This window comes from Heterodontus francisci, chromosome 17 (assembly GCF_036365525.1).
Source record: "Heterodontus francisci isolate sHetFra1 chromosome 17, sHetFra1.hap1, whole genome shotgun sequence".
In the NCBI taxonomy this organism is placed as follows: Eukaryota; Metazoa; Chordata; class Chondrichthyes; order Heterodontiformes; family Heterodontidae; genus Heterodontus; species Heterodontus francisci.
Window position 1 is genome coordinate 4,256,675 of NC_090387.1, and position 26,647 is coordinate 4,283,321.

Here is a 26,647-nt window from a genome sequence, read left to right on the forward strand (position 1 = left end):
TCTGCTTTATTTGCTTTACTCCTTGCATTAAAATAGATACCCTTGAGCACTGCCAAACTCTCTCTCTTTTCTAACCCTCGTTTCCTCTGTCTTCCAGACTCATCCATTAATTTTCTGCCTTCCATTTTCATTTTTGATTTTGTCCCAGCTGAGTCTACCCTCAGGTCCCCATCCCCCTGCCAAATTAATTTAAACCCTCCCCAACAGCACTAGCAAGATGTCCTGCAGGGAAATAATTCCCAGCTCTGTTTAGGTGCAACCCATCCAGCCTGTACCACATTAAAGGTGCTATATAAATGCAAGTTGTTGTTGCTCAGTCCTTCCCAAATGGGAATGTTGAACTGAGGGAGGGCCCTGCTGATTAAATACACGCTCTATCAGTTTCAGACATGTACACACAAACACCCCAACTGTTTCACATCCTCTCCCGACCAGAAAGAATGTGTACAGAAGAGATTCACTCACAAATAGCGACCGTGTAGCCCAAGTCAATTCCAACAGCAGATCCACTAAAGGTAAAAGAGCGATAAATTGATTCTTCCTTTTTATCTACAATCGGTGTGCCATGGCAGATTAACTAGTCGTCTCCTCGGAGGAATGTGCAGGTGAACAAGCATGAACCTAGAGAGGCTGCAAAGGTATCATGGCCATCACTGGTCTATGCGCACTATGCCACTTTGAGCTGGGGCCTAATGACAGGAGCTTTGGGCATATACCCTGCTTCCAATCTTCCAGTCACCACAACACGACTCCTCCTGAGCAGGTGCGTGTCTGTCGAGCAAGAACGATATAGGGTTCGCCTATGAGACACCACATTCTGGCCTAGGGCTGAGGTAGCAGTGGGAGGGGCCATTGGGGAGTGGGGGGCACATGGTGGTCCTGGGACTGAACGCACCCCAATGAGAGGCTGCAGCTTCAAGGGGTAATAAAGAAGGAATAAAACATCTCTTACCACATATCCCCATCCCGTATGGTCTTGTCATTCGGAGCACCAGCGTGTCCATAATGCAGGATAGAAGAATTTAACCCACTGAAATGTAAAAGACAACACACTGACTGTAGTAAGGTTTTGACCGGTCTCTTATTAAGACTGATTATGGTAAACGACAGAACAAATCTGAAATTCTATGGAACCTTTCACAACCTTTAAGTTCCAAAACACTTCACAGTCAATGAAGTTTTATGTTACTGTTATAATGCAGGAAACGCAGAAGCAATTGGCACACAACAAAGCTTCCACAAACAGCAATACAGATCATCTGTATTTTTAGCAATGTTGGCCAGGACACCAGGGGAACTCGCTGGCACTTTGAAATAGTGCCATGGCATCTATTAAGCCACCTGAGTCACCAGACTGGGCCTCAGTTTAATGTCTCATCTGAAAGACGGCACCTCCATCAGCGCAGCCTCCCTCAGTACTGCACTAGAGTGTCAGCCTGGTTAGATATTGTGCTCAACTCCCTGGAGTGGGACTTGAACCCAAGACCCTCTGAGTCAGATGTGAGAGAATGCTACCCACTGAGTGACAGACACCATACAGTACTGACAGGATGTTATTAAACAACTATTAAAAAAGTGTGGTCAGTCTCCCTTTGCTGTGTGTGGGACTTGCTGCGCACAAATTGGATACCATGTTTCCTAAATTACAAACAGTGACGCACCTCAGGAGAAAAAAGGGCTTCATTGGTTGTAAAGCTCTTTTGGACTTGCTGGGGTTGTGAAAGGCGCTACAGAAATGCAAGTTCTTTCTTTTCACAAGTGTGACTCGAGTTCCCTCGGGCTAGCCCTTTATCTCCCCCTTCCTTATGCACTCTGATCTTGCCATCTGTTCAACCAAACCCAATGGCAGCAACAGCAACAGTATCTCAACTTTCTCCCACTGGCCTGAACACTGACTTTAGCGACTTCAGACTTGAGCTACATCCTATATTTCCTGTACAGTTGTGGGGAGCTGTGTTATGATCCAGGGGTACTGAGGAGTTAGCACTGCAGGGCGATGGAGAAAGAGCAGTAAGGGCGGCACAGTGGCGCAGTGGTTAGCACCGCAGCCTCACAGCTCCAGTGACCCGGGTTCGATTCTGGGTACTGCCTGTGCGGAGTTTGCAAGTTCTCGCTGTGACCGCGTGGGTTTCCTCCGGGTGCTCCGGTTTCTTCCCACAGCCAAAGACTTGCAGGTTGATAGGTAAATTGGCCATTATAAATTGCCCCTAGTGTAGGTAGGTGGTGGAAGAGTTGAGGGAAGGTGGGGATGTGGTAGGGAATATGGGATTAATGTAGGATTCGTATAAATGGGTGGTTGTTGGGCCAAAGGGCCTGTTTCAGTGCTGTATCTCTAAATAAATAAATAAAGGATATACTTGACATTACATCAGTGCAACACCAGGTGGCACCAAAGGACCACGAGTGTCAGCACAAAGCAGTGGATGTGAGCTGGAACACGGACAGAATCCCGGGACACGGGTCTACCCTTGTGGGGGAAGCAGGAGGTCAACCACATTGGATCTGACGAAGACAAGTCGGAAAAGCTTCTTAATGGCAAGAGACTAGGGTGTCCAGGTACACAAATCACTAAGCACAGCTACAAAAACTCAAAGGCTAATGGTTAGCCTGACCTCAAAAGGGTTGGAACGAAAAAGTGAGGAAGTTGTGCTTCAGTTGTACGGAGTCTTGGTCAGACTCCATCTGGAGCAGGGCACCTCAACAAGGACATAAAAGCAAAATACTGCAGATTCTGTAAATCTAAAATAAAGACAGAAAAATTGCTGGAAATACTCAGCAGGTCTGGCAGCATCTGTGCAGAGAAAAACACAGTTAATCTTTCAGGTCGATGACCTTTCATCAGAATTGGGAAAAGTTAGAAATGTCAGATTCTAAGCAAGTAGAGGGGCAGGGAAAGGGGAGGGTGGGGAGAACAAAAGGGAATGTCTGTGATAGGGTGGAAGGCAGGAGAGATTAAACACCAAAAGGAAATGGTAATGGGGAAATAAAGAAACAAAGACAATCGACAGGAGGTATGAATGGCAGATAATATCCGACAGAAATGGGAGTGACCATCTTGATGTAAAGTTGTTGAACTCAATGTTGAGCCCAGAATGCTATCAAGTGCCTGGTAGAAAGATGTTCCTCGAGCTTGGATTGAGATTCATTGGAGCAGAGCAGCAGGACAAGGACAGTTGGAGTAGGAGCGGAGTTTATAGAGTACAGATGATGACCATTCAGCCCATCATGCCTGTGCTAGCTCTGCGAAAGAGCTATATAATTAGTACCACTCCCCCCTGCTCTATCCGATAGCTGTTTTCAACTATTTCTCCAATTCCCTTTTGAAAGTTACTATTGAATCTGCTTCCACCGCCCTTTCAGGCAGCGCGTTCCAGATCACAACAACTCACTGAGTAAAAACATGTCACCTCATCTCTCCCTTGGTTCTTTTGCCAAAATGGGGATGACAAACTTTAGCCCAAATGCCAGACTCTATTTATAAGTCCATGTGAAATGAGTCTTAGAAAGGGGAGAGGATTTGCTGGAGCTCCTGCTGTCAGAGTCACAGATCATGACCTCAGCAGTAGTTTACTGCACTACAGTAAGCAGACCTACATTTCTATAGCCTCTTTCAGGATATCAAAATGGCCAAAGTGCATCACAGCCAGTGAACCATTTGTGCAGAGTAGCCACTGGTGCAATGTACGAAATGTGGCAGACAATTTACGCACAGCAAGCTCCCACAAAAGCAACGTGAGAATCGGTAGGTAATGTTTTAGTGACTGAAGGATAAATATTGGCTCCGAACACCAGGCAGAACTCCTCAGCACTTCTTCAAATAGTATTGATACTTTTACATCCACCTGAGAAAGCCTCCGTTGAATGTCTCATCCAAAGGACAGCACATCCGACAGTGCGGCGCTCCCTCAGCACTGACCCTCCGACAGTGCGGCGCTCCCTCAGCACTGACCCTCCGACAGTGCGGCGCTCCCTCAGCACTGACCCTCCGACAGTGCGGCGCTCCCTCAGCACTGACCCTCCGACAGTGCGGCGCTCCCTCAGCACTGACCCTCCGACAGTGCGGCGCTCCCTCAGCACTGACCCTCCGACAGTGCGGCGCTCCCTCAGCACTGACCCTCCGACAGTGCGGCGCTCCCTCAGCACTGACCCTCCGACAGTGCGGCGCTCCCTCAGCACTGACCCTCCGACAGTGCGGCGCTCCCTCAGCACTGACCCTCCGACAGTGCGGCGCTCCCTCAGCACTGACCCTCCGACAGTGCGGCGCTCCCTCAGCACTGACCCTCCGACAGTGCGGCGCTCCCTCAGCACTGACCCTCCGACAGTGCGGCGCTCCCTCAGCACTGACCCTCCGACAGTGCGGCGCTCCCTCAGCACTGACCCTCCGACAGTGCGGCGCTCCCTCAGCACTGACCCTCCGACAGTGCGGCGCTCCCTCAGCACTGACCCTCCGACAGTGCGGCGCTCCCTCAGCACTGACCCTCCGACAGTGCGGCGCTCCCTCAGCACTGACCCTCCGACAGTGCGGCGCTCCCTCAGCACTGACCCTCCGACAGTGCGGCGCTCCCTCAGCACTGACCCTCCGACAGTGCGGCGCTCCCTCAGCACTGACCCTCCGACAGTGCGGCGCTCCCTCAGCACTGACCCTCCGACAGTGCAGCGCTCCCTCAGCACTGACCCTCCGACAGTGCAGCGCTCCCTCAGCACTGACCCTCCGACAGTGCAGCGCTCCCTCAGCACTGACCCTCCGACAGTGCAGCGCTCCCTCAGCACTGACCCTCCGACAGTGCAGCGCTCCCTCAGCACTGACCCTCCGACAGTGCAGCGCTCCCTCAGCACTGACCCTCCGACAGTGCAGCGCTCCCTCAGCACTGACCCTCCGACAGTGCAGCGCTCCCTCAGCACTGACCCTCCGACAGTGCAGCGCTCCCTCAGCACTGACCCTCCGACAGTGCAGCGCTCCCTCAGCACTGACCCTCCGACAGTGCAGCGCTCCCTCAGCACTGACCCTCCGACAGTGCAGCGCTCCCTCAGCACTGACCCTCCGACAGTGCAGCGCTCCCTCAGCACTGACCCTCCGACAGTGCAGCGCTCCCTCAGCACTGACCCTCCGACAGTGCAGCGCTCCCTCAGCACTGACCCTCCGACAGTGCAGCGCTCCCTCAGCACTGACCCTCCGACAGTGCAGCGCTCCCTCAGCACTGACCCTCCGACAGTGCAGCGCTCCCTCAGCACTGACCCTCCGACAGTGCAGCGCTCCCTCAGCACTGACCCTCCGACAGTGCAGCGCTCCCTCAGCACTGACCCTCCGACAGTGCAGCGCTCCCTCAGCACTGACCCTCCGACAGTGCAGCGCTCCCTCAGCACTGACCCTCCGACAGTGCAGCGCTCCCTCAGCACTGACCCTCCGACAGTGCAGCGCTCCCTCAGCACTGACCCTCCGACAGTGCAGCGCTCCCTCAGCACTGACCCTCCGACAGTGCAGCGCTCCCTCAGCACTGACCCTCCGACAGTGCAGCGCTCCCTCAGCACTGACCCTCCGACAGTGCAGCGCTCCCTCAGCACTGACCCTCCGACAGTGCGGCGCTCCCTCAGCACTGACCCTCCGACAGTGCGGCGCTCCCTCAGCACTGACCCTCCGACAGTGCGGCGCTCCCTCAGCACTGACCCTCCGACAGTGCGGCGCTCCCTCAGCACTGACCCTCCGACAGTGCGGCGCTCCCTCAGCACTGACCCTCCGACAGTGCGGCGCTCCCTCAGCACTGACCCTCCGACAGTGCGGCGCTCCCTCAGCACTGACCCTCCGACAGTGCGGCGCTCCCTCAGCACTGACCCTCCGACAGTGCGGCGCTCCCTCAGCACTGACCCTCCGACAGTGCGGCGCTCCCTCAGCACTGACCCTCCGACAGTGCGGCGCTCCCTCAGCACTGACCCTCCGACAGTGCGGCGCTCCCTCAGCACTGACCCTCCGACAGTGCGGCGCTCCCTCAGCACTGACCCTCCGACAGTGCGGCGCTCCCTCAGCACTGACCCTCCGACAGTGCGGCGCTCCCTCAGCACTGACCCTCCGACAGTGCGGCGCTCCCTCAGCACTGACCCTCCGACAGTGCGGCGCTCCCTCAGCACTGACCCTCCGACAGTGCGGCGCTCCCTCAGCACTGACCCTCCGACAGTGCGGCGCTCCCTCAGCACTGACCCTCCGACAGTGCGGCGCTCCCTCAGCACTGACCCTCCGACAGTGCGGCGCTCCCTCAGCACTGACCCTCCGACAGTGCGGCGCTCCCTCAGCACTGACCCTCCGACAGTGCGGCGCTCCCTCAGCACTGACCCTCCGACAGTGCGGCGCTCCCTCAGCACTGACCCTCCGACAGTGCAGCGCTCCCTCAGCACTGACCCTCCGACAGTGCAGCGCTCCCTCAGCACTGACCCTCCGACAGTGCAGCGCTCCCTCAGCACTGACCCTCCGACAGTGCAGCGCTCCCTCAGCACTGACCCTCCGACAGTGCAGCGCTCCCTCAGCACTGACCCTCCGACAGTGCAGCGCTCCCTCAGCACTGACCCTCCGACAGTGCAGCGCTCCCTCAGCACTGACCCTCCGACAGTGCAGCGCTCCCTCAGCACTGACCCTCCGACAGTGCAGCGCTCCCTCAGCACTGACCCTCCGACAGTGCAGCGCTCCCTCAGCACTGACCCTCCGACAGTGCAGCGCTCCCTCAGCACTGACCCTCCGACAGTGCAGCGCTCCCTCAGCACTGACCCTCCGACAGTGCAGCGCTCCCTCAGCACTGACCCTCCGACAGTGCAGCGCTCCCTCAGCACTGACCCTCCGACAGTGCAGCGCTCCCTCAGCACTGACCCTCCGACAGTGCAGCGCTCCCTCAGCACTGACCCTCCGACAGTGCAGCGCTCCCTCAGCACTGACCCTCCGACAGTGCAGCGCTCCCTCAGCACTGACCCTCCGACAGTGCAGCGCTCCCTCAGCACTGACCCTCCGACAGTGCAGCGCTCCCTCAGCACTGACCCTCCGACAGTGCAGCGCTCCCTCAGCACTGACCCTCCGACAGTGCAGCACTCCCTCAGCACTGACCCTCCGACAGTGCAGCACTCCCTCAGTACTGCATCAACAGTGCTTGATCTGCACATTGAAAGACACAGGAACATTTCAAGAAACACAGAGCTAGAGAGAGGTTCTTACCTGCCACAAATACACGTGTATGAAGTGTGACGCATCCCTCCTTGTTTATAGCAATAGTGTTCGAACAGGCTGTAGGGAAACAGAAGAGCGATTCATTATCACTAAAATAACCTGGAAAGACCCTCCCTTCACTCACCCTTCCATAACCATACCCAGGATCATCAAACTTAGCATAGCCTGACTGTGGGGGGGTGTGCAGACTGACGGGTGGGTGGGGGGTTGGTGTGCGTGGCTTACCGCAGCACCTACTGGTACATGGCCTGGGCTGGTGGTCGACACCCGCGGAGTCTCCACCTCACTCATGGCCACAGGAGGCTCCTCTTTCCCAGTTTTCAATGCTTCCTTTCTCATTTACACTTGCCTGGATGCATCTTTTCTTTATCTGTCTTGTTATAAGAACAGAATAAGAGTAGGCCATTCAGCCCTTCGAGCCTGCTCTGCTATTGAGATCCTAGCTAATCTTCTACAGCAACTCCACTTTTCCACCTGATCCAGCCCATGATTTCCTTAAGAATCCTAAAATCTGTCCATCTCCGCCTTAAATATCCTCGACTGAGCACCCACAACCCTCTGCGGTAGACAATTGTGAAGATTCACAACCATATGAAGAAATGTTTCCTCATCTTTCAGTGCAGCAGCTTTTTCGGGAGCAGAGTGTGAGCGAGTGAGCAGCTGGGAAGGTCAGTTTGAAAGTAAATTTAATTTCCTTTTGTTTTTCGGCGGAGGCCAGGGGGCTGCTGGGTAAGTAAAACACTATATATTTGGGCGGTTTAAAATAACTTTCCTTTCAGTGCAGCAGCTTTTTCGGGAGCAGAGTGTGAGCGAGTGAGCAGCTGGGAAGGTCAGTTTGAAAGTAAATTTAATTTCCTTGTTTTTCGGCGGAGGCCAGGGGGCTGCTGGGTAAGTAAAACACTATATATTTGGGCGGTTTCTGAACCCGAAACACCACACTTGTAGTGTCTCCCACCCGCCCTCCTGCTCTAACCAAAAAAAAAAAAGGACTCGGTGGGGTGTTTATAAGGTAAGGCTTTTTCGATTTCTCTGGTTTATTGTGATTGGTAAAAACTTTTCGTTCCTTTTTCATTTAACTAAGTTAAGCTTAAGATTAAAAATGGCAGGAGATCTCAGACCCGTATCATGCGCCTCTTGCTCAATGTGGGAGCTCAGGGACATGGCTGATGTCCCTGACTCCTTCACGTGCAGGAAGTGTGTCCAACTGCAGCACTTGTTAGACCGCATGACGGCTCTCGAGCTGCGGATGGACTCACTTTGGAGCATGCGCGATGCTGAGGAGGTCGTGGATAGCACGTTTAGTGAATTGGTCACACCGCAGATTAGGATTGCTGAGGGAGAAAGGGAATGGGTGACCAAAAGGCAGAGAAAGAGCAGGAAGGCAGCGCAGGAGTCCCCTGCGGTCATCTCCCTCCAAAACAAGTATACCGTTTTGGATACTGTTGAGGGAGATGGCTCACCAGGGGAAGGCAGCAGTAGCCAGGTCCATGGCACCGTGGCTGGCTCTGCTGTTCAGAAGGGCGGGAAAAAAAGTGGAAGGGCTATAGTCGTAGGGGATTCGATTGTAAGGGGAGTAGATAGGCGGTTCTGTGGTCGAAAACGAGGCTCCCGAATGGTATGTTGCCTCCCAGGTGCACGGGTCAGGGACGTCTCAGATCGGCTGCAGAACATTCTAAAGGGGGAGGGTGAACAGCCAGTTGTCATTGTGCACATAGGCACTAATGATATAGGTAAAAAACGGGATGAGGTCCTACAAGCAGAATTTAGGGAGTTAGGAGCCAAGTTAAAATGTAGGACCTCAGAGGTAGTAATCTCAGGATTACTACCAGTGCCACGTGATAGTCAGAGTAAAAATGAAAGAATAGTCAGGATGAATGCGTGGCTTGAGAGATGGTGCAGGAGGGAGGGGTTCAGATTTTTGGGACATTGGGACCGGTTCTGGGGGAGGTGGGACTATTACAAATTGGACGGTCTACACCTGGGCCGGACTGGAACCAATGTCCTTGGAGGTGCTTTTGCTAACGCTGTTGGAGAGGGTTTAAACTAATGTGGCAGGGGGATGGGAACCAATTGAGGTCAGTTGACAGTAAGGAGGTAGTAACAAAAGCCTGTAAGGAACTAGATAATGAAGTCAGTGTGACTAAGGGGAAGAGCAGGCAGGGAGCAGATGATGAATATAAAGGGACTGGTGGTCTGAGGTGCATTTGTTTTAATGCAAGAAGTGTAGTAGGTAAGGCAGATGAACTTAGGGCTTGGATTAGTACCTGGGAGTATGATGTTATTGCTATTACTGAGACTTGGTTGAGGGAAGGGCATGATTGGCAACTAAATATCCCAGGATATCGATGCTTCAGGCGGGATAGAGAGGGAGGTAAAAGGGGTGGAGGAGTTGCATTACTGGTCAAAGAGGATATCACAGCTGTGCTGAAGGAGGGCACTATGGAGGACTCGAGCAGTGAGGCAATATGGACAGAACTCAGAAATAGGAAGGGTGCGGTAACAATGTTGGGGCTGTACTACAGGCCTCCCAACAGCGAGGGTGAGATAGAGGTACAAATATGTAAACAGATTATGGAAAGATGTAGGAGCAACAGGGTGGTGGTGATAGGAGATTTTAATTTTCCCAACATTGACTGGGATTCGCTTAGTGTTAGAGGTCCAGATGGAGCAGAATTTGTAAGGAGCATCCAGGAGGGTTTTCTAGAGCAGTATGTAAATAGTCCAACTCGGGAAGGGGCCATACTGGACCTGGTGTTGGGGAATGAGCCCGGCCAGGTTGTTGGAGTTTCAGTAGGGGACTACTTTGGGAATAGTGATCACAATTCCGTAAGCTTTACAATACTCATGGACAAAGACGAGAGTGGTCCTAAAGGAAGAGTGCTAAATTGGGGGAAGGCCAACTATACCAAAATTCGGCAGGAGCTGGGAAATGTAGATTGGGAGCAGCTGTTTGAAGGTAAATCCACATGTGATATGTGGGAGGCTTTTAAAGAGAGGTTGATTAGCGTTCAGGAGAGACATGTTCCTGTGAAAATGAGGGATAGAAATGGCAAGATTAGGGAACCATGGATGACAGGTGAAATTGTGAGACTAGCTAAGAGGAAAAAGGAAGCATACATAAGGTCTAGGCGGCTGATGAAAGACGAAGCTTTGAAAGAATATCGGGAATGTAGGACCAATCTGAAACGAGGAATTAAGAGGGCTAAAAGGGGTCATGAAATATCTTTAGCAAACAGGGTTAAGGAAAATCCCAAAGCCTTTTATTCATATATAAGGAGAAAGAGGGTAACTAGAGAAAGGATTGGCCCACTAAAGGACAAAGGAGGAATGTTATGCTTGGACTCAGAGAAAATGGGTGAGATTCTAAACGAGTACTTTGCATCGGTATTCACCGAGGAGAGGGACATGACGGATGTTGAGGTTAGGAACAGATGTTTGATTACTCTAGGTCAAGTCGGCATAAGGAGGGAGGAAGTGTTGGGTATTCTAAAGGGCATTAAGGTGGACAAGTCCCCAGGTCCGGATGGGATCTATCCCAGGTTACTGAGGGAAGCGAGAGAGGAAATAGCTGGGGCCTTAACAGATATCTTTGCAGCATCCTTAAACACGGGTGAGGTCCCGGAGGACAGGAGAATTGCTAATGTTGTCCCCTTGTTTAAGAAGGGTAGCAGGGATAATCCAGGTAATTATAGACCGGTGAGCCTGACGTCAGTGGTAGGGAAGCTGCTGGAGAAGATACTGAGGGATAGGATCTATTCCCATTTGGAAGAAAATGGGCTCATCAGTGATAGGTAACATGGTTTTGTGCAGGGAAGGTCATGTCTTACCAACTTAATAGAATTCTTTGAGGAAGTGACAAAGTTGATTGATGAGGGAAGGGCTGTCGATGTCATATACATGGACTTCAGTAAGGCGTTTGATAAGGTTCCCCATGGCAGGCTGATGGAGAAAGTGAAGGCGCTTGGGGTCCAAGGTGTACTAGCTAGATGGATAAAGAACTGGCTGGGCAACAGGAGAAAGAGAGTAGCAGTGGAAGGGAGTTTCTCAAAATGGAGACGTGTGACCAGTGGTGTTCCACAGGGATCCGTGCTGGGACCACTGTTGTTTGTGATATACATTAATGATTTGGAGGAAAGTATAGGTGGACTGATTAGCAAGTTTGCAGACGACACTAAGATTGGTGGAGTAGCAGATAGTGAAGGGGACTGTCAGAGAATACAGCAGAATATAGATAGATTGGAGAGTTGGGCAGAGAAATGGCAGATGGAGTTCAATCAGGGCAAATGCGAGGTGATGCATTTTGGAAGATCCAATTCAAGAGTGAACTATACAGTAAATGGAAAAGTCCTGGGGAAAATTGATGTCCAGAGAGATTTGGGTGTTCAGGTCCACTGTTCCCTGAAGGTGGCAACGCAGGTAAATAGAGTGGTCAAGAAGGCATACGGCATGCTTTCCTTCATCGGACGGGGCATTGAGTACAAGAGTTGGCAGGTCATGTTACAGTTGTATAGGACTTTGGTTCGGCCACATTTGGAATACTGCGTACAGTTCTGGTCGCCACATTATCAAAAGGATGTGGATGCTTTGGAGAGGGTGCAGAGGAGGTTCACCAGGATGTTGCCTGGTATGGAGGGCGCTAGCTATGAAGAGAGGTTGAGTAGATTAGGATTATTTTCATTAGAAAGACGGAGGTTGAGGGGGGACCTGATTGAGGTGTACAAAATCATGAGAGGTATAGACAGGGTGGATAGCAAGAGGCTTTTTCCCAGAGTGGGGGTTTCAATTACTAGAGGACACGAGTTCAAAGTGAAAGGGGAAAAGTTTAGGGGGGATATGCGTGGAAAGTTCTTTACGCAGAGGGTGGTGGGCACCTGGAACGCATTGCCAGCGGAGGTGGTAGATGCGGGCACGATGGAGTCTTTTAAGATGTATCTAGACAGATACATGAATGGGCAGGAAGAAAAGAGATACAGAACCTTAGAAAATAGGGGACAGGTTTAGAGAGAGGATCTGGATCGGCGCAGGCTTGGAGGGCCGAAGGGCCTGTTCCTGTGCTGTAATTATCTTTGTTCTTTGTTTTTGTTCTATCTCTGTCCTAAACGGCCAATCCCTTACCCAGAGACGATGCCCTCCAGTCCTAGACTCTCCAGCCCAGGCAACAGCCTCTCGTCAAGCCCCCGAGAATTTTATAGCCCTTTTCCCTTGAGCTAGCATCCCTTTTGTCAATTACTCCATCACAGACCTTCATTTCCTATCCGATCTTCCCTTAAAAAGTGTTCCTCTAGTTCTGATGAAGGGTCACTGATCTGAAACGTTAACTCTGTTTCTCTCTCCACAGATGCTGCCAGACCTGCTGAGTATTTCCAGCACTTTCTGTCATCTGGTAGATTTCGAGCATCTGCATTAATTAACACTGGGGCACAAGTGTGTCTGATTCACGTAACACACACCTACAGCTCACTGTCACTCTATGTACCCCAACAAATCCTTTTAACATTTTAAACAGCTTAAGTAAGTCACCCCTCAACCTTCTGAACTCATGGGGAGATAAGCCAAATCTATGCACCCCGACCAGTCACTCCCACCCATCTCCGACTTTAGACTGGGCTATAGATGGAAAACCCTTTGGCCGCAAGTTTTGAAGTTTGGAGATAATGAGATATCAGCACAAGCTGACCAGAACAGAATGGTCTTTAGCCCTCAGTGCATTACCATCAAATGTGGAAGGATTGGAAATAAAATCCTTAAGGAAAGGGCACCGGGAACTGGCTTGAAATCAGAGTTGTACCAAGTGCTTAAACACCTGAACAGTCAGTTACTAAACTACCAGATGACGGCATTAATGTTGCATGTTGGGTAGCCACTGATGGACCTCAAGAATACCAGACACTCCTGCCAACTCCCTTGCACACACGCATTTCCCAATTTTTATTAAAATTAAATATCTATTGATTCAAACATTTTTTTCCAAAAGAGTGAGAATACCTTACATAATGAACTCAGTGTCTTAGAGTGAGCTAAACTTGGGGAACTTGCACATTTCCAGCTTATAATGAACCTTGGAGGAGTGACAGCAGGTTACAAAAATTTGAATGATGCTTTTAATCTGGAACTGTGTATACAAGTGTTGAGACTGCCTAGCAGCCCGATCCATTTCATGGGCAGCAATATCCAGGTTGAGAATAGCAGCAAGGCACAGAGAGAGAAGCAAAACATAATAGGAGCAGGAGTAGGCCATTCGGCCCCTCACACCAGCTCCGCCATTCAGTAAAATCATGGCTGATCTGATTGTGGCCTGAAGTCCACTTTCCTGCCTGCCTCCCACGCCCCCCTCCTCCCCAACCCCCCCCCCCCCCCATAACCTTTGTCTCCCTTGTAGATTAAAAAAAAAATCTAATCCAGCTTTGAATATACTCAATGATCCAGCCTCTGCGGCTCTCTGGGGAAGAGAATTTCAAAGATCAACGACCCACTGAGAAGAAATTCCTCCTCATCTCCGTCTTAAAAAGGAGACACTTTATTTTGAAACTGCACCCATTTCTAGATTCCCCTACGAAGGGAAACATCCTCACAGCATCTACCCTGTCAAGTCCCCTCAGAATCATATACGTTTCAATAAGATCACCTCTCATTCTTCTAAACTCCAATGAGTATAGGACCAACCTGCTCAACCTTTCCTCATAAGACAACCCCTTCATCCCAGGAATCAGCCTCGTGAACCTTCTCTGAACTGATTCCAATGCAAGTATATTTCTCCTTAAGTAAGGAGACCAAAACTGTACACAGAACTCAAGGTGCAGTCTCACCAATGCCCTGTATAGTTGCAGCAAGACTTTCCTACTTTTATACTCCATCTCCCTTGCAAAAAAGATCCATATTCCATTTGCCGTCCTAACTACTTGCTGAACCTACATGCTAACTTTGTAATTCATGTACAAGGACACCCTGATCCCTCTGTATTGCAGTGCTCGGCAGTCTCTCTCCACATAAATAATGTTCTGCGTTTCTATTCCTCCTGCCAAAATGGACAACCTCACATTTTCCCACATTATACTCCATCTGCCAAATTTTTGCTCACTCACTTAACCTATCTATATTTCTGTAGACACTTTCTGTCCTCCTCACAACTTGCTTTCTGACCTATCTTTGTATCATCTGCAAATTTGGCTACAATACACTTGGTCCCTTCATCCAAGTCGCTAATATAGATCGTAAATAGATGAGGCCCCAGCACTGAACCCTGTGCACTCCACTAGTTAGTTTGCCAACCTGAAAATGCCCCATTTTCCGTTTCCTATGAGTTAGCCAATCCTCTATCCATGAAAATATATTACCCCCAGTACCATGAGCACTAATCTTGTGTAACCTTTTATGTGGCACCTTATCGAATGCCTTTTGGAAATCAAAATACACAACAACTACTAGTTCCCCTTTATCCACCCTGCTGTTTCATCCTCAAAGAACTCTAATAAATGTGCGAAACACGATTCCCTTTCATAAAACCATGTTGACTCTGCCTGATTGCATAATGATTTTCTAAATGTTCTGCTACTACTTCCTTAATAATGGATTGCAGCATTTTCCCAATGACAGATGTTAGACTAACTGGTTTACAGTTTCCTGTTTTGTTGTCCCCACCTCCCCTCCCCAACCCCTCTTCCTTGAATAGAGGTGTAATATTTGCGGTTTTCCAGTCCACTGGGACCTTTCCAGAATCTAGAGAATTTTGGATGATTACAACTAATGCATCCACCAACTCTGCAGCCACTTCTTTTAAGCCCCTAGGGTGCAGGCCATTAATGTCCAGGGGACTTGTCAGCCTATAGTACCGTTAGTTTTCTCGTGATAATGATTGCTTTAAGTTCCTCCCTTCCTTTTGCCTCTTGACTTTCTGCTATTCTTGGAATGCTTTTTGTGTCTTCTACTGTGAAGACTGATACAAAATACTTGTTCAAAGTCTCTGCCTTGTTTCCCATTATTAATTCCCCACATCATCCTCTAAGGGACCAACACTTACTTCAGCTACTCTCTTCCTTTTTATATATTTGTAGAAGCTTTTACTGTCTGTTTTTATATTTCTTGTTAGTTTACTCTCATACTCTAATTTCTTGCTTTTTTTTTTTAAGTCATCCTCTGCTGGTTTCTAAAAGTTTCCCAATCTTCTAGCCTACCCCTAATCTTTGCAGCATTGTACCAGGTCCTTCTCATGGCGACTACTCGATAGCAGTCTGACTCTACGCCTACGTTAACAACGGAGCAAGCGACACAGTGCGAGGGCAACATAAGGACGTACACAAGGATAGGCTCGGTAGAATCTTGGTGGGGCCACTGCAGTGGCCCCAGTCTGAGCTTTTGCGGGCAAGATCAATAATTTTGATTCTAAATGCTTCCTTAGAGGTTGCGTGCTTCAGTGCCCATTTCTCCAACTTCTCTTGCGGGCAGCCCTTCTGTGCAGTTACCTTCTTTCAGGGCCATTAACGTTTGTGTTGATCCCTCGGCATCCTTAAAACTTCCTAATTTCCATTGCTACCATGATTTTCTGTGGACACTGATAGAAGTTATCTGCAAATTCCCAATATTACCAAGGCCACCTATGTCCGGCTCCAACCCTGCTTTAACTCGTCTGCTGCCGAAACCTAGACTCGACTATTCCAATACTCTCCTGCCTGCCTCCCACCTTCCGTAAACTTCAGCTCATCCAACTTTGCTACCCATATCCTAATTTGCAGCCAGTCCCGTTCCCTACCATCCCTGTGCTCACTGACCTACACTGGTTCCTGGTCCAGCAACACCTTGATTTTAAAATTCGCATCCTGGTTTCCAAATCCCTCCATAGCCTCACCCCACCCTATCTCTGTCATCTCCTCCAGCTCCACAACAATTCCGTGATATCTGCACTCGCCACATTCTGGCCTCTTGACCATTCCTGCTTTTAATTGCTGCATCATTGTCAGAGTCATTTTAGCACAGAAGGAGGCCATTTGGCCATTGGCAGCTGTGCCTTCAGCTGCCGGCCCTAGGCTCTGGAATCCCCTTACTAAACTTCTCTGCCTCTCTACCTTTTTAATCCCCCTTTAATATACACCTTAAAACCAACCTCTGACGGAGTTTTGATCACCTAAATATCTCATGTGGCTTGGTGTCAAATTTTGCTCGATAATACCAGTGAAGTGCCTTGCGACATTGTATATTAAAGGCATTAAATAAATGCAAATTGTTGTGGCCCATCTTACAGACTGTAAGGCATCACTGACCCTCTGATAACTCTGCGCGTGCTCAGCCAAATCCCTACCTGCCTGTCTGTCAACTTTTTGAAGCTTTGGTTCAACGGGAGCACTCGGCCTCAGGAAGATCAGTCCACACTCCAGAGACCGAGGGAGCGCCGCACCGTCGGCACCGAGGGAGCGCCGCACCGTCGGCACCGAGGGAGCGCCGCACCGTCGGCACCGAGGGAGCGCCGCACCGTCGGCACCGAGGGAGCGCCGCACCGTCGGCACCGAGGGAGCGCCGCACCGTCGGCACCGAGGGAGCGCCGCACCGTCGGCACCGAGGGAGCGCCGCACCGTCGGCACCGAGGGAGCGCCGCACCGTCGGCACCGAGGGAGCGCCGCACCGTCGGCACCGAGGGAGCGCCGCACCGTCGGCACCGAGGGAGCGCCGCACCGTCGGCACCGAGGGAGCGCCGCACCGTCGGCACCGAGGGAGCGCCGCACCGTCGGCACCGAGGGAGCGCCGCACCGTCGGCACCGAGGGAGCGCCGCACCGTCGGCACCGAGGGAGCGCCGCACCGTCGGCACCGAGGGAGCGCCGCACCGTCGGCACCGAGGGAGCGCCGCACCGTCGGCACCGAGGGAGCGCCGCACCGTCGGCACCGAGGGAGCGCCGCACCGTCGGCACCGAGGGAGCGCCGCACCGTCGGCACCGAGGGAGCGCCGCACCGTCGGTACCGAGGGAGCGCCGCACCGTCGGTACCGAGGGAGCGCCGCACCGTCGGTACCGAGGGAGCGCCGCACCGTCGGTACCGAGGGAGCGCCGCACCGTCGGAGGGTCGGTACCGAGGGAGCGCCGCACCGTCGGAGGGTCGGTACCGAGGGAGCGCCGCACCGTCGGAGGGTCGGTACCGAGGGAGCGCCGCACCGTCGGAGGGTCGGTACCGAGGGAGCGCCGCACCGTCGGAGGGTCGGTACCGAGGGAGCGCCGCACTGTTGGAAGTGCCCTCATTCAGATCAGATAATAAATGTAAGTTCTGCCTGGCATTTAAGATCCCTGTGCCCTAAACTGAATTCAGTTTGAAGAATCAGGAATTAATAAAGAAATGTGTTTTGGGGCAGTTCCATTCCACTTACTGGGACAAGCATGCAGCACAAAGCAGCTTCTATAACTGAGCATCATTCAGAAAGCAGGCAGACATCAGACTGGTGCAAGTAGAGGGCACTGCTCTCCCACCAGACCACTTTATAAAATTGTACTTGCAGCTCTCATGATTATAGAGTGTGTTCTCAGCACCTTGCTGTCTGGCTGTGAAACATGAGCGACTTACAGCTACCAGGAAAAGCAGCTCAATAATTTTTATCTTTTCTGTCTGCGGCGCCATTATGGGTATATCCTGGCAGGACACAATCACAAATGTGGCAGTCCTCTCAAAGGCACTAATCAAACAGAGGTGGCTTCAGTGGATCAGACACGTCCATAGGATGCAAGACGGTGACATACCCAAGGACCTTCTGTATGGTGAGGTAGCCGGGCCAGACGACCAGAGGGGTGCCCAAAACACCGCTCCAATGATGCTCAACAGCGTGACATGAAGGCTCTAAATGTCGACAATCGCACCTGGAAGTCACTAGCTGGCAAAAGAGGGAAACGGCAACACATCCTGTGGACTGGTGTGCACTACCATGACGACAGCAGCTTGGCAACGGGGCCAACATCAAAAACAACTCACTGTCACTTGACAGCTTCACATGCAGGACTTGTGGCAGAACCTGCCTCTCAAGGATTGGCCTTCACAGCCATCAGCAAAGGTGCAGCAAGAGAAGAAACCCCCACGTAAATGGATTGTTTGCTTCGTGTCCATCATCTTTCGCAGATGGAAGGATACCAACCACTTCCAGCTGTGTAAGATATAGAGCTTGCCCAGCTATGACACAAAGAGGTCTGGTCTGTCTGCGTGCTTTCCACCATGATACCAGGGAGTTCAAAGGTACGCAGAGCACTTGCTGAGTGCCTGGCTGAGTCTCTGTGGGGCAGCCATCACTCAGGAGCCTAGTCATTGCTGCAAGATCTGCTTCAGATGACAGGACCTAAATTTGTATTGCACAGAAAGCAGAGCAAAAGATTGAGAGGGCAGTAAGCACAGGGGGGCGTGGTGCAAGACTGCGGGGTGGAGGCGAGTGGGGATAGGGGCATGATGGGGTGGTGCAGGGGCCGGGTGGGTAAGGGGGTAGCGAGAGCGCGGGGGGGGTGGAGAGTGAAAGTGCATGACAGGGTCACCATTCAAGAGCACAAAACATCTCAAACCAGTTTACTGTTAATAAAGTACTTTTGAAGGATTGTCACTGCTGTCATGTAGAGAAAAGTGTAAAGAACACAGAAAGAGGGTTGGGGATTAAAACAGCGCGTTCCCATTCACTGATTAGCCAGCAGGGGTGGAAATATCCTTTTAACGTTGAAGGGGTTTGGAACTTTGCTGCTTACAGCATTCAGTGCTGAGAGTCTAATGCAGCAGAGTAATTGCTCCCAGAGGGACCAGTTCCACAGATTACTATTATCCACACACACCGCTAAAGGAGAGGCTTGGACAAGACACATCGAATCTGCTCTCAGGCTCCAAACCATTCATGCTGCTCACACACCATTCTGCTGGTCCTTTTGAATTACCACTCCCGCACTTCAATTATTGACCAGATGTTGTGATGACCTCAAGCAATTTCAATATTCAAAAAGTTGGGCCCCCCAAAAAAATGTACCATTCAGTGTAAGGTATTGAGGACTTCACTAGCTGTATTTTTCATAATAAAATGTCAGCATACAATAGTGACACTGAGTTAAATTACCACTGCATCAACTCTCCCTCGCTTGGCACATTCATTTAACCAAGCATGTATCAGTGAAACGTAGACCCATTTATCAGCTATCTGCTGATCCTAACTACGCTAGCTCCAGAATTCCACTCAGCTCGTGGGGCTGCACTCATCAGAGTTGTGGGTTCAAGAGCCACTCTGAGGCTCGAGCCCATAATCCAGGCCAATGCTTCAGTGCAGCACAGAGGGAGGACAGGGTACTGGATGGTACTGATCCTTCATTCTCCTGCTGTTATGGTGGGTGGGACAAGCTTGATGGAGCAGTGGTCTTTACCTGCCTGCCAATTTTGTATGTTTTCAGTTACTCTCCCTCTCCCCAGCCAGCGGTGCTGCTTAAATTAACTGTGGCTATAACCGCAGGCTCATTAAATGCGCAGTGTTCCATGCTGTAGTTTCCACATACACAGGAAGGTCTTTAAACCACTAACACTTCTGCAGGCCCGTGCCGCAAAGGATGGAATGATCAACACTTCCAGTGCATGCCCCAGTTCCATTTCTACCCATCCCCTGCTGACTCCAGTACTGCAGTTATGGATACATTGGTGTAGTGGTTCTGTTGCTGAACTAGTAATCCTCAGAACACAAATTCAAACCTCACTAGGGCGGCTTGAGGATTTCAGCTTAAAGCTCAGCAAATAAAATTCCCCCATCAGTAAAAGTGGTCACGAAGCTGTCACAGACTGTCACAAAGATTGCTGTAAAAACCAAACTAGTTCATTAATACCCTTTCGAGAAGTATTTCTCAAACATGCTTTGCTTTGGAATTTAAGCCAAAGAGTGAATGCGGAGAAAAGGGGAAGCTTTTATCTCTGAACAAAATGAGTTGAGCGAGAGAATCAGGCGTCATTGTAAAGGGGAAGTTGCTAAGACACCACAAACCAAAGTCAGAGACAGCACAGATATTGCTACGGCAGTCAGAACTATGAAAACCTGCAAGGTCACTTGGCCTACGCATACCAGATTGTATAAACAAAGCTCGTATGAAGAGACGGAGGCCGAAACATTAGGGTGAACTCCTCAGCATACAGCTAAGGTAGATGAGTAGTATTAAGTTTGAGACACTTTCCCTCAAAATTAAAAGCACTCTCAGGACCGCCAGAAACAACCTGCGAGAGTTACAAGTCTGATCAGCTTGAACAAGACTTTGTGAAGGAAACCAGCTTTATGGATTATTTGCTATTTAATGGAAAGTTACAGAACAGGTGTCCAAGGTCTATACTGTTATTAGTTAACGTATAAAGATAATTGTTTAGAACCTTAGAAAAATTACAGCACAGGAGGCGGCCACTCAGCCCATCGTGTCCATGACGGCCGAGCTTTAATTCAGACATGAATCACGCAGAGGCCATTGTTGCAGGACTAACGATGCTTTGTCATGACGGTAACCATGGGAAACCTACCATCCTGATCAGGCCTAAGTGTGACTCCAGACCAACATGGTTGACTCTTAATTGCCCTCTGAAGTGACACGCAATTGTATCAAACACTTTGACAGGGTAATTAGGGATGGGTAATAAATGCCAGCCTTGTCAGTGATGCTCACATCCAGAGTATGAATTTTAAAGTTTGCTTTGTGCCTTCCTCAGAGCTGGGAGGTCCCCCAACCCACTCGCCAACCCCCACCCATTTCCAAATACACCCGACACTCACCCTCCAGATCCTGGGAAGGTCATGCCCCTGCACAATTACCCCAGCCCACACCTCGTCAGGACAAACTCCTTTCTCAACTCCAGCCTGACTGTGATCTAGACATCAACAGCGCTAAATGTAAGCATTCTTCAGTTTGGCCCTTCCTCAGCCCATCTGCGGCTGAAACTCTCATCTGTGCCTTTATTAGCTGGACGGGGAGGCAGCGGCATTGTGGTAATGTCACTGGATTAGTAATCCAGACGTGCAAGTTTGAATCCCACCACAGTGGGTGGTGAAATTTGAATTTGTTTCATGGGATGTGGGCGTCACTGGCCAGGCCAGCATTTATTGCTCATCCCTAATTGCCATAGAGAAGGTGGTGGTGAGCTGCCTTCTTGAACTGCTGCAGTTCATGTGAGGTAGGTACACCCACAGTGCTGTTAGGAAGGGAGTTCCAGGATTTTGACCCAGCGACAGTGAAGGAACGGCGATATAGTTCCAAGTCAGGATGGTGTGTGACTTGGAGGTGAACTTGCAGGTGGTGCTGTTCCCATGCATTTGCTGCCCTTGTCCTTCGAGTTGGTAGAGGTCGTGGGTTTGGAAGGTGCTGTCTAAGGAGCCTTGGTGCGTTACTGCAGTGCATCTTGTAGATGGTCCACACTGCTGCCACTGTGCGTCGGTGGTGGAGGGAGTGAATGTTTGTGGATGGTGTGCCAATCAAGCAGGCTGCTTCGTCTTGGATGGTGTCGAGCTTCTTGAGTGTTGTTGGAGCTGCACCCATCCAGGCAAGTGGAAAGTATTCCATCACACTCCTGACGTGTGCCTTGTAGATGGTGGACAAGCTTTGGGGAGTCAGGTGGTGAGTTGCTCACCGCAGAATTCCAGCCTCTGACCTGCTCTTGTAGCCACTGTATTTATGAGGCTGGTCGAGTTCAGTTTCTGGTCAATGGTGACCCCCAGAATGTTGATATTGGGGGACTCAGTGGTGGCAATGCAACTGAATGTCAAGGGGAGATTGTTAGATTCTCTCTTGTTGGAGATAGTCATTGCCTGGCACTCGTGTGGCACAAAGTTGACTTGCCACTTGTCAGCCCAAACCTGAATGTTGCCCAGGTCTTGCTGCATATGGACATTGATTGCTCAAAGATGTTGAAAGCAAGTTACAATTTTGAGTTTTCATCAAATGCTGAGGAATGGCATACTATACATTATCCCAACATCAGGTGCCAGGCACAGTGGCGCAATGGTTAGCACCGCGGCCTCACAGCTCCAGGGACCCGGGTTCGATTCTGGGTACTGCCTGTGCGGAGTTTGCAAGTTCTCCCTGTGACGGCGTGGGTTTTTGCCGGGTGCTCCGGTTTCCTCCCAGCCAAAGACTTGCAGGTGATAGGTAAATTGGCTGTTGTAAATTGCCCCTAGTGTAGGTAGGTGGTAGGGAATATGGGATTACTGTAGGGTTAGTATAAATGGGTGGTTGTTGGTCGGCACAGACTCGGTGGGGAGAAGGGCCTGTTTCAGTGCTGTATCTCCAAATAAATAAAATCAAACACTCCCAGGACAGGTACAGCACGGATTTAGACACAGAGTAAAGCTCCCTCCACACTGTCCCCATCAAACACTCCCAGGACAGGTACAGCATGGGGGTAGATAGGACAGGATAGAGGGAGCTTTACTCAATGAGCATCACAGACCACCTTTGCTACACCAGCTTTCCTCTCTCACCCCTAACTCCCATGCTGGCTTCAGTGTGAGATTGCTGCTTAATGCTGAATTAAGGGCAGTTGTGGCCCCAGGAGAGCCTATATTCTGACTGCCCAAACTCATTGCAAACAGAACCTTTAGAAACGAGAGGGGAGTTTCCTTCCATCAGTCTAGGATGAGTTTAACTCCAGGAGACAGCACCTGCAAGAGAAAGACACTCCCTCAAGGGACAGTCTCCATTAACACAAGCCTATCTCTTCCAGATGTTGTGTATTTGGAATATTGAGTGTTGTGTTTCTTACCAGGGGCTGTTTTATTGTTCACAGTACGGATTTACAAGGAAAATGATGGAATGTTCAGGGGCTCCGCCTGCACATTCTGGAGTTGGGGAGGGTAGTGAAGGGGGAAATTTGTAGCACAGCAAATGGTCAAAGAATTGAGGTCTAACTGACAAGTAGAAAAAGTTAATGCTTAAATGTGTAACACATCGGCTAGTCTGTGAAACAGGATAACACTTCAAGTGAGATGTTTTGTCAAAACCTGCATCACTGGTGTTCCAGTTCGTGACTGGTCAGCTGCAATGGTGTCAGCTTAGCTCAGTCAGTAATACTCTGTCGGTGAGAAGGTTCTGGGCTCCAGCAATTGAGCAGGTTGACACTTTTGGGGCAGCACCGAGGGAGCGCCGCACCGTCGGAGGGGCAGCACCGAGGGAGCGCCGCACCGTCGGAGGGGCAGCACCGAGGGAGCGCCGCACCGTCGGAGGGGCAGTCTTTCGGATGAAAGATTAAACTGAAGCCACAACTGCACTCTCAGGTTGGTGTGAAAGATCGCACGGCTATTATTCAAATAGCAGAGGAGTTCGTCCCAATGTCTGGGCCAATATTTATCCCTCAATCAACAGCACTGAGAAACAGATAATCTGGTTAGTCATCAACATGCTGCATAATGATCATTGTTTGTCGTTCCATGTATGTGAAACTATTGGGGTTGTTTAAGAGAAGTGGTAAGGCACTGCACAAATGCAAATCCTTTTTCCTTTTATTCCCAGCAGTCGTGGATTTTTACATTTCTTTTCTCCTTCACTGAAACAGGGTCGCCCATAAAAAATTTCTTCGCCTGACAGAGTTTAATGGAAGAACTGCAACAAGGAGCCTGTTGCCCGGCCATCCACCGAGGAAATGCCTCAACACCCACCCACACTGTGTGAAACATCCAGACATCCACTGACAAGGAGCCCCAGGTCAGTCTTACTTCAGATCCTTACCACACAGCTTTAAAAATAGTGCCACACACACTCCTGTGTACACTTGGAGTTGAGTCATTCCATTCCCTTAATTACGTCATCTGAACTTTACAATAACTGAGTCTTGGCAGACAAGAATCTAACACTGGACAGTTGAAGTCTGTTCAGGCTAAGGATTCCACTGGAGGTAGATCAGGGAGTCACTAGCAACCATCAACAAAAAACACCTTAATCATTCATTTCATTACTGTTTGTGGGATCATGCTTGCTAAGTAGCTGTCATACTTGTCTACAGAACAGTGGCTGCTCTTAAAAGTAATTCGACATGAAATGTTTTGAGGTTATGTGAATGCATTTGTCCATCTGGTTACTGATTACTCATGGTGTAACTGTACAAGAATCATTTTATTCGAACATACAAATGTATGCCCCTCGAGCCTGCTCTGCCATTCAGTAAGATCATGGCTGATCTGATTGTAACCTCAACTCCACATTCCCACCTTCCACCAATAACTCTCCCCCCACCACCCCACCCCCCAACACCCGCTCATCAAGAATCTATCTACCTCTGCCTTAAAAATATTCAAAGACTCTGCTTCCACTGCCTTTTGAGGAAGAGAATTCAAAAGACTCACTACCCTCAAAGAAAAAAAATTCTCATCTCTATCTTAAATGGGGGACCCTTATTCATTTTTTTTTAAACAGTAACCCCTAGTTCTAGATTCTTCCACAAGGGGAAACATCCTTTCCACATCCACCCTGTCAAGACCCCTCAGGATCTTATATGTTTCAAACAAGTCGCCTCTTACTCTTCTAAATTCCAGCGGATACAAGCCTAGCCTGTCCAACCTTTCCTCGTAAGACAACCCGTCCATTCCAGGTATTAGTCTTGTAAACCTTCACTGAACTGCTTCCAATGCATTTACATCCTTCCTTAAATAAGGAGACCAATACTATACACAATACTCCAGATGTGGTCTCACCAATGCCCTGTATAGCTGAAGCATAACCTCCCTACTTTTATATTCAATTCCCCTCACAATAAACTATAACATTCTATTAACTTTCCTAATTACGTGCTATATCTGCATACTAACCTTTTGTGATTCATGCACTAGGACACCCAGATCCCTCTGCATCTCAGAGCTCTGCAATCTCTCACCATTCAGATAATATGCTTTTTTATTCTCCCTGCCAAAATGGACAATTTCACATTTTCCCACATTATACTCCATTTGCCAGATCTTTGCCCACTCACTTAACCTATCTACATCCCTTTGTAGCTTCATGTCCTCTTCACATATTACTTTCCTGCCGATCTTTGTGTCATCAGCAAATTTAGCAACCATACCTTCGGTCCTTTCATCCAAGTCATTGAGATAAATTGTAAAAGGTTCAGCACTGATCCCTGTGACACACCACTGGTTACATCTTGCCAACCAGAAAATGACCCATTTATGCCTATTGTTTCCTGTTGGCTAGCTAATCTTCTATCCATGCCAAAATGTTACCCCCTACACCATGAGCTTCTATTTTCCACAATAGCCTTTTATGTGGCACCTTATCAATGCTTTCTGGAAATCTAGCTACAGTACATCCACCGGTTCCCCTTTATCCACAGCATGTTACTACTTTAAAGAACTCCAATAAAGTGGTTAAACATGATTTCCCTTTCACAAAACCATGTTGACTCTGCCGGATTACCTTGAATTTTTCTAAATGCCCTGCTATAACGTCTTTAATAATAGCTTCTAACATTTTCCCAATGGCAGATGTTAAGCTAACTGGCCTGTAGTTTTTTGCTTTCTGTCTCCCTCCCTTTTTGAATAAAGGAGTTACATTGGCTATTTCCCAATCTAATGGAACCTTCCCCAAATTTAGGGAATTTTGGAAAATCAAAACCAGGATAAGAATTCAGGGGAAGAATTACTTAGTGTAACTGTATAGTCACTGTTGAGTCAGAGTCATTTACTGTATAGTCACTGTTTAGAGTCAGTCATTTACTGCATTGAAGGTGGCCTTTTGGCCCATCAGGTCCATGCTAGCTCTCCGCAAGAAGGTGCTATCGAAGGAGGCATGGGGAGTTGCTGCAGTGCATCTTGCATATGGTACACACTGCTGCCTCTGTATGTCGGTGATGGAGGGAGTGAATGTTTAAGGTGGTGGGGTGCCAATTGCTTATTCAGCAGGGTAAAGGTTACTCATCGTAACTGTATAGTGTCACTTTATTCAGCAGGGTAAAGGTTACTCATTGTAACTGTATAGTGTCACTTTATTCAGCAGGGTAAAGGTTTAAAAATTCTCAACACTAATTGTTCTTACGAAGTTGAAATCACAGAATCTAATCCTCCCACAATATGCAAAACAATTGAGTAGAGAACAACAATTCAGTCGACTAAATTCAAATGAATTACAAGTCAGTAATGAGACACTGTCAATCATCCTTAAAAAGATTCTGACCTCAGCAGCCAGAATAATGACTGATGTTTGATTAATTATGTGGGTTAGCTGAGTGTGGTTAATGCATTCAATTAATTCTGTTCATCTGTCAACAAAATCCTCACCTCGATTCTAATAGGGTCACTGGTCCAAATCAAACATCACAACTCGCAGCTGAAATGCCAAAATATCATGGTGCGCTCTCCAGTACAGATTTCCATACCTTGATGCACACTCCAAGTCAGCAAAGTAAAATCAAACATGTCAATACCCAGCCGGAGCATTGTGCTCAATTCTGCACACCACACTTTAGGAAGGATGTTGTCTTGCAGAGGGTGCAGAAAGACTTAC

General features: G+C 49.5%; 1 protein-coding gene across 1 annotated transcript in view; it reads right to left on the minus strand.

Moving 5' to 3' along the window:
- Positions 1-26,647, minus strand: part of pepd (peptidase D) — a 180,574-nt gene that overhangs the window by 64,176 nt on the left and 89,751 nt on the right. The window contains exons 10-11 of the mRNA XM_068049026.1: positions 7,193-7,261; positions 953-1,030 (exon numbers count right to left, since the gene is read on the minus strand). Of these exons, the coding sequence (XP_067905127.1) occupies positions 953-1,030; positions 7,193-7,261 (147 nt within the window). The remainder of the gene's footprint in view (positions 1-952; positions 1,031-7,192; positions 7,262-26,647) is intronic.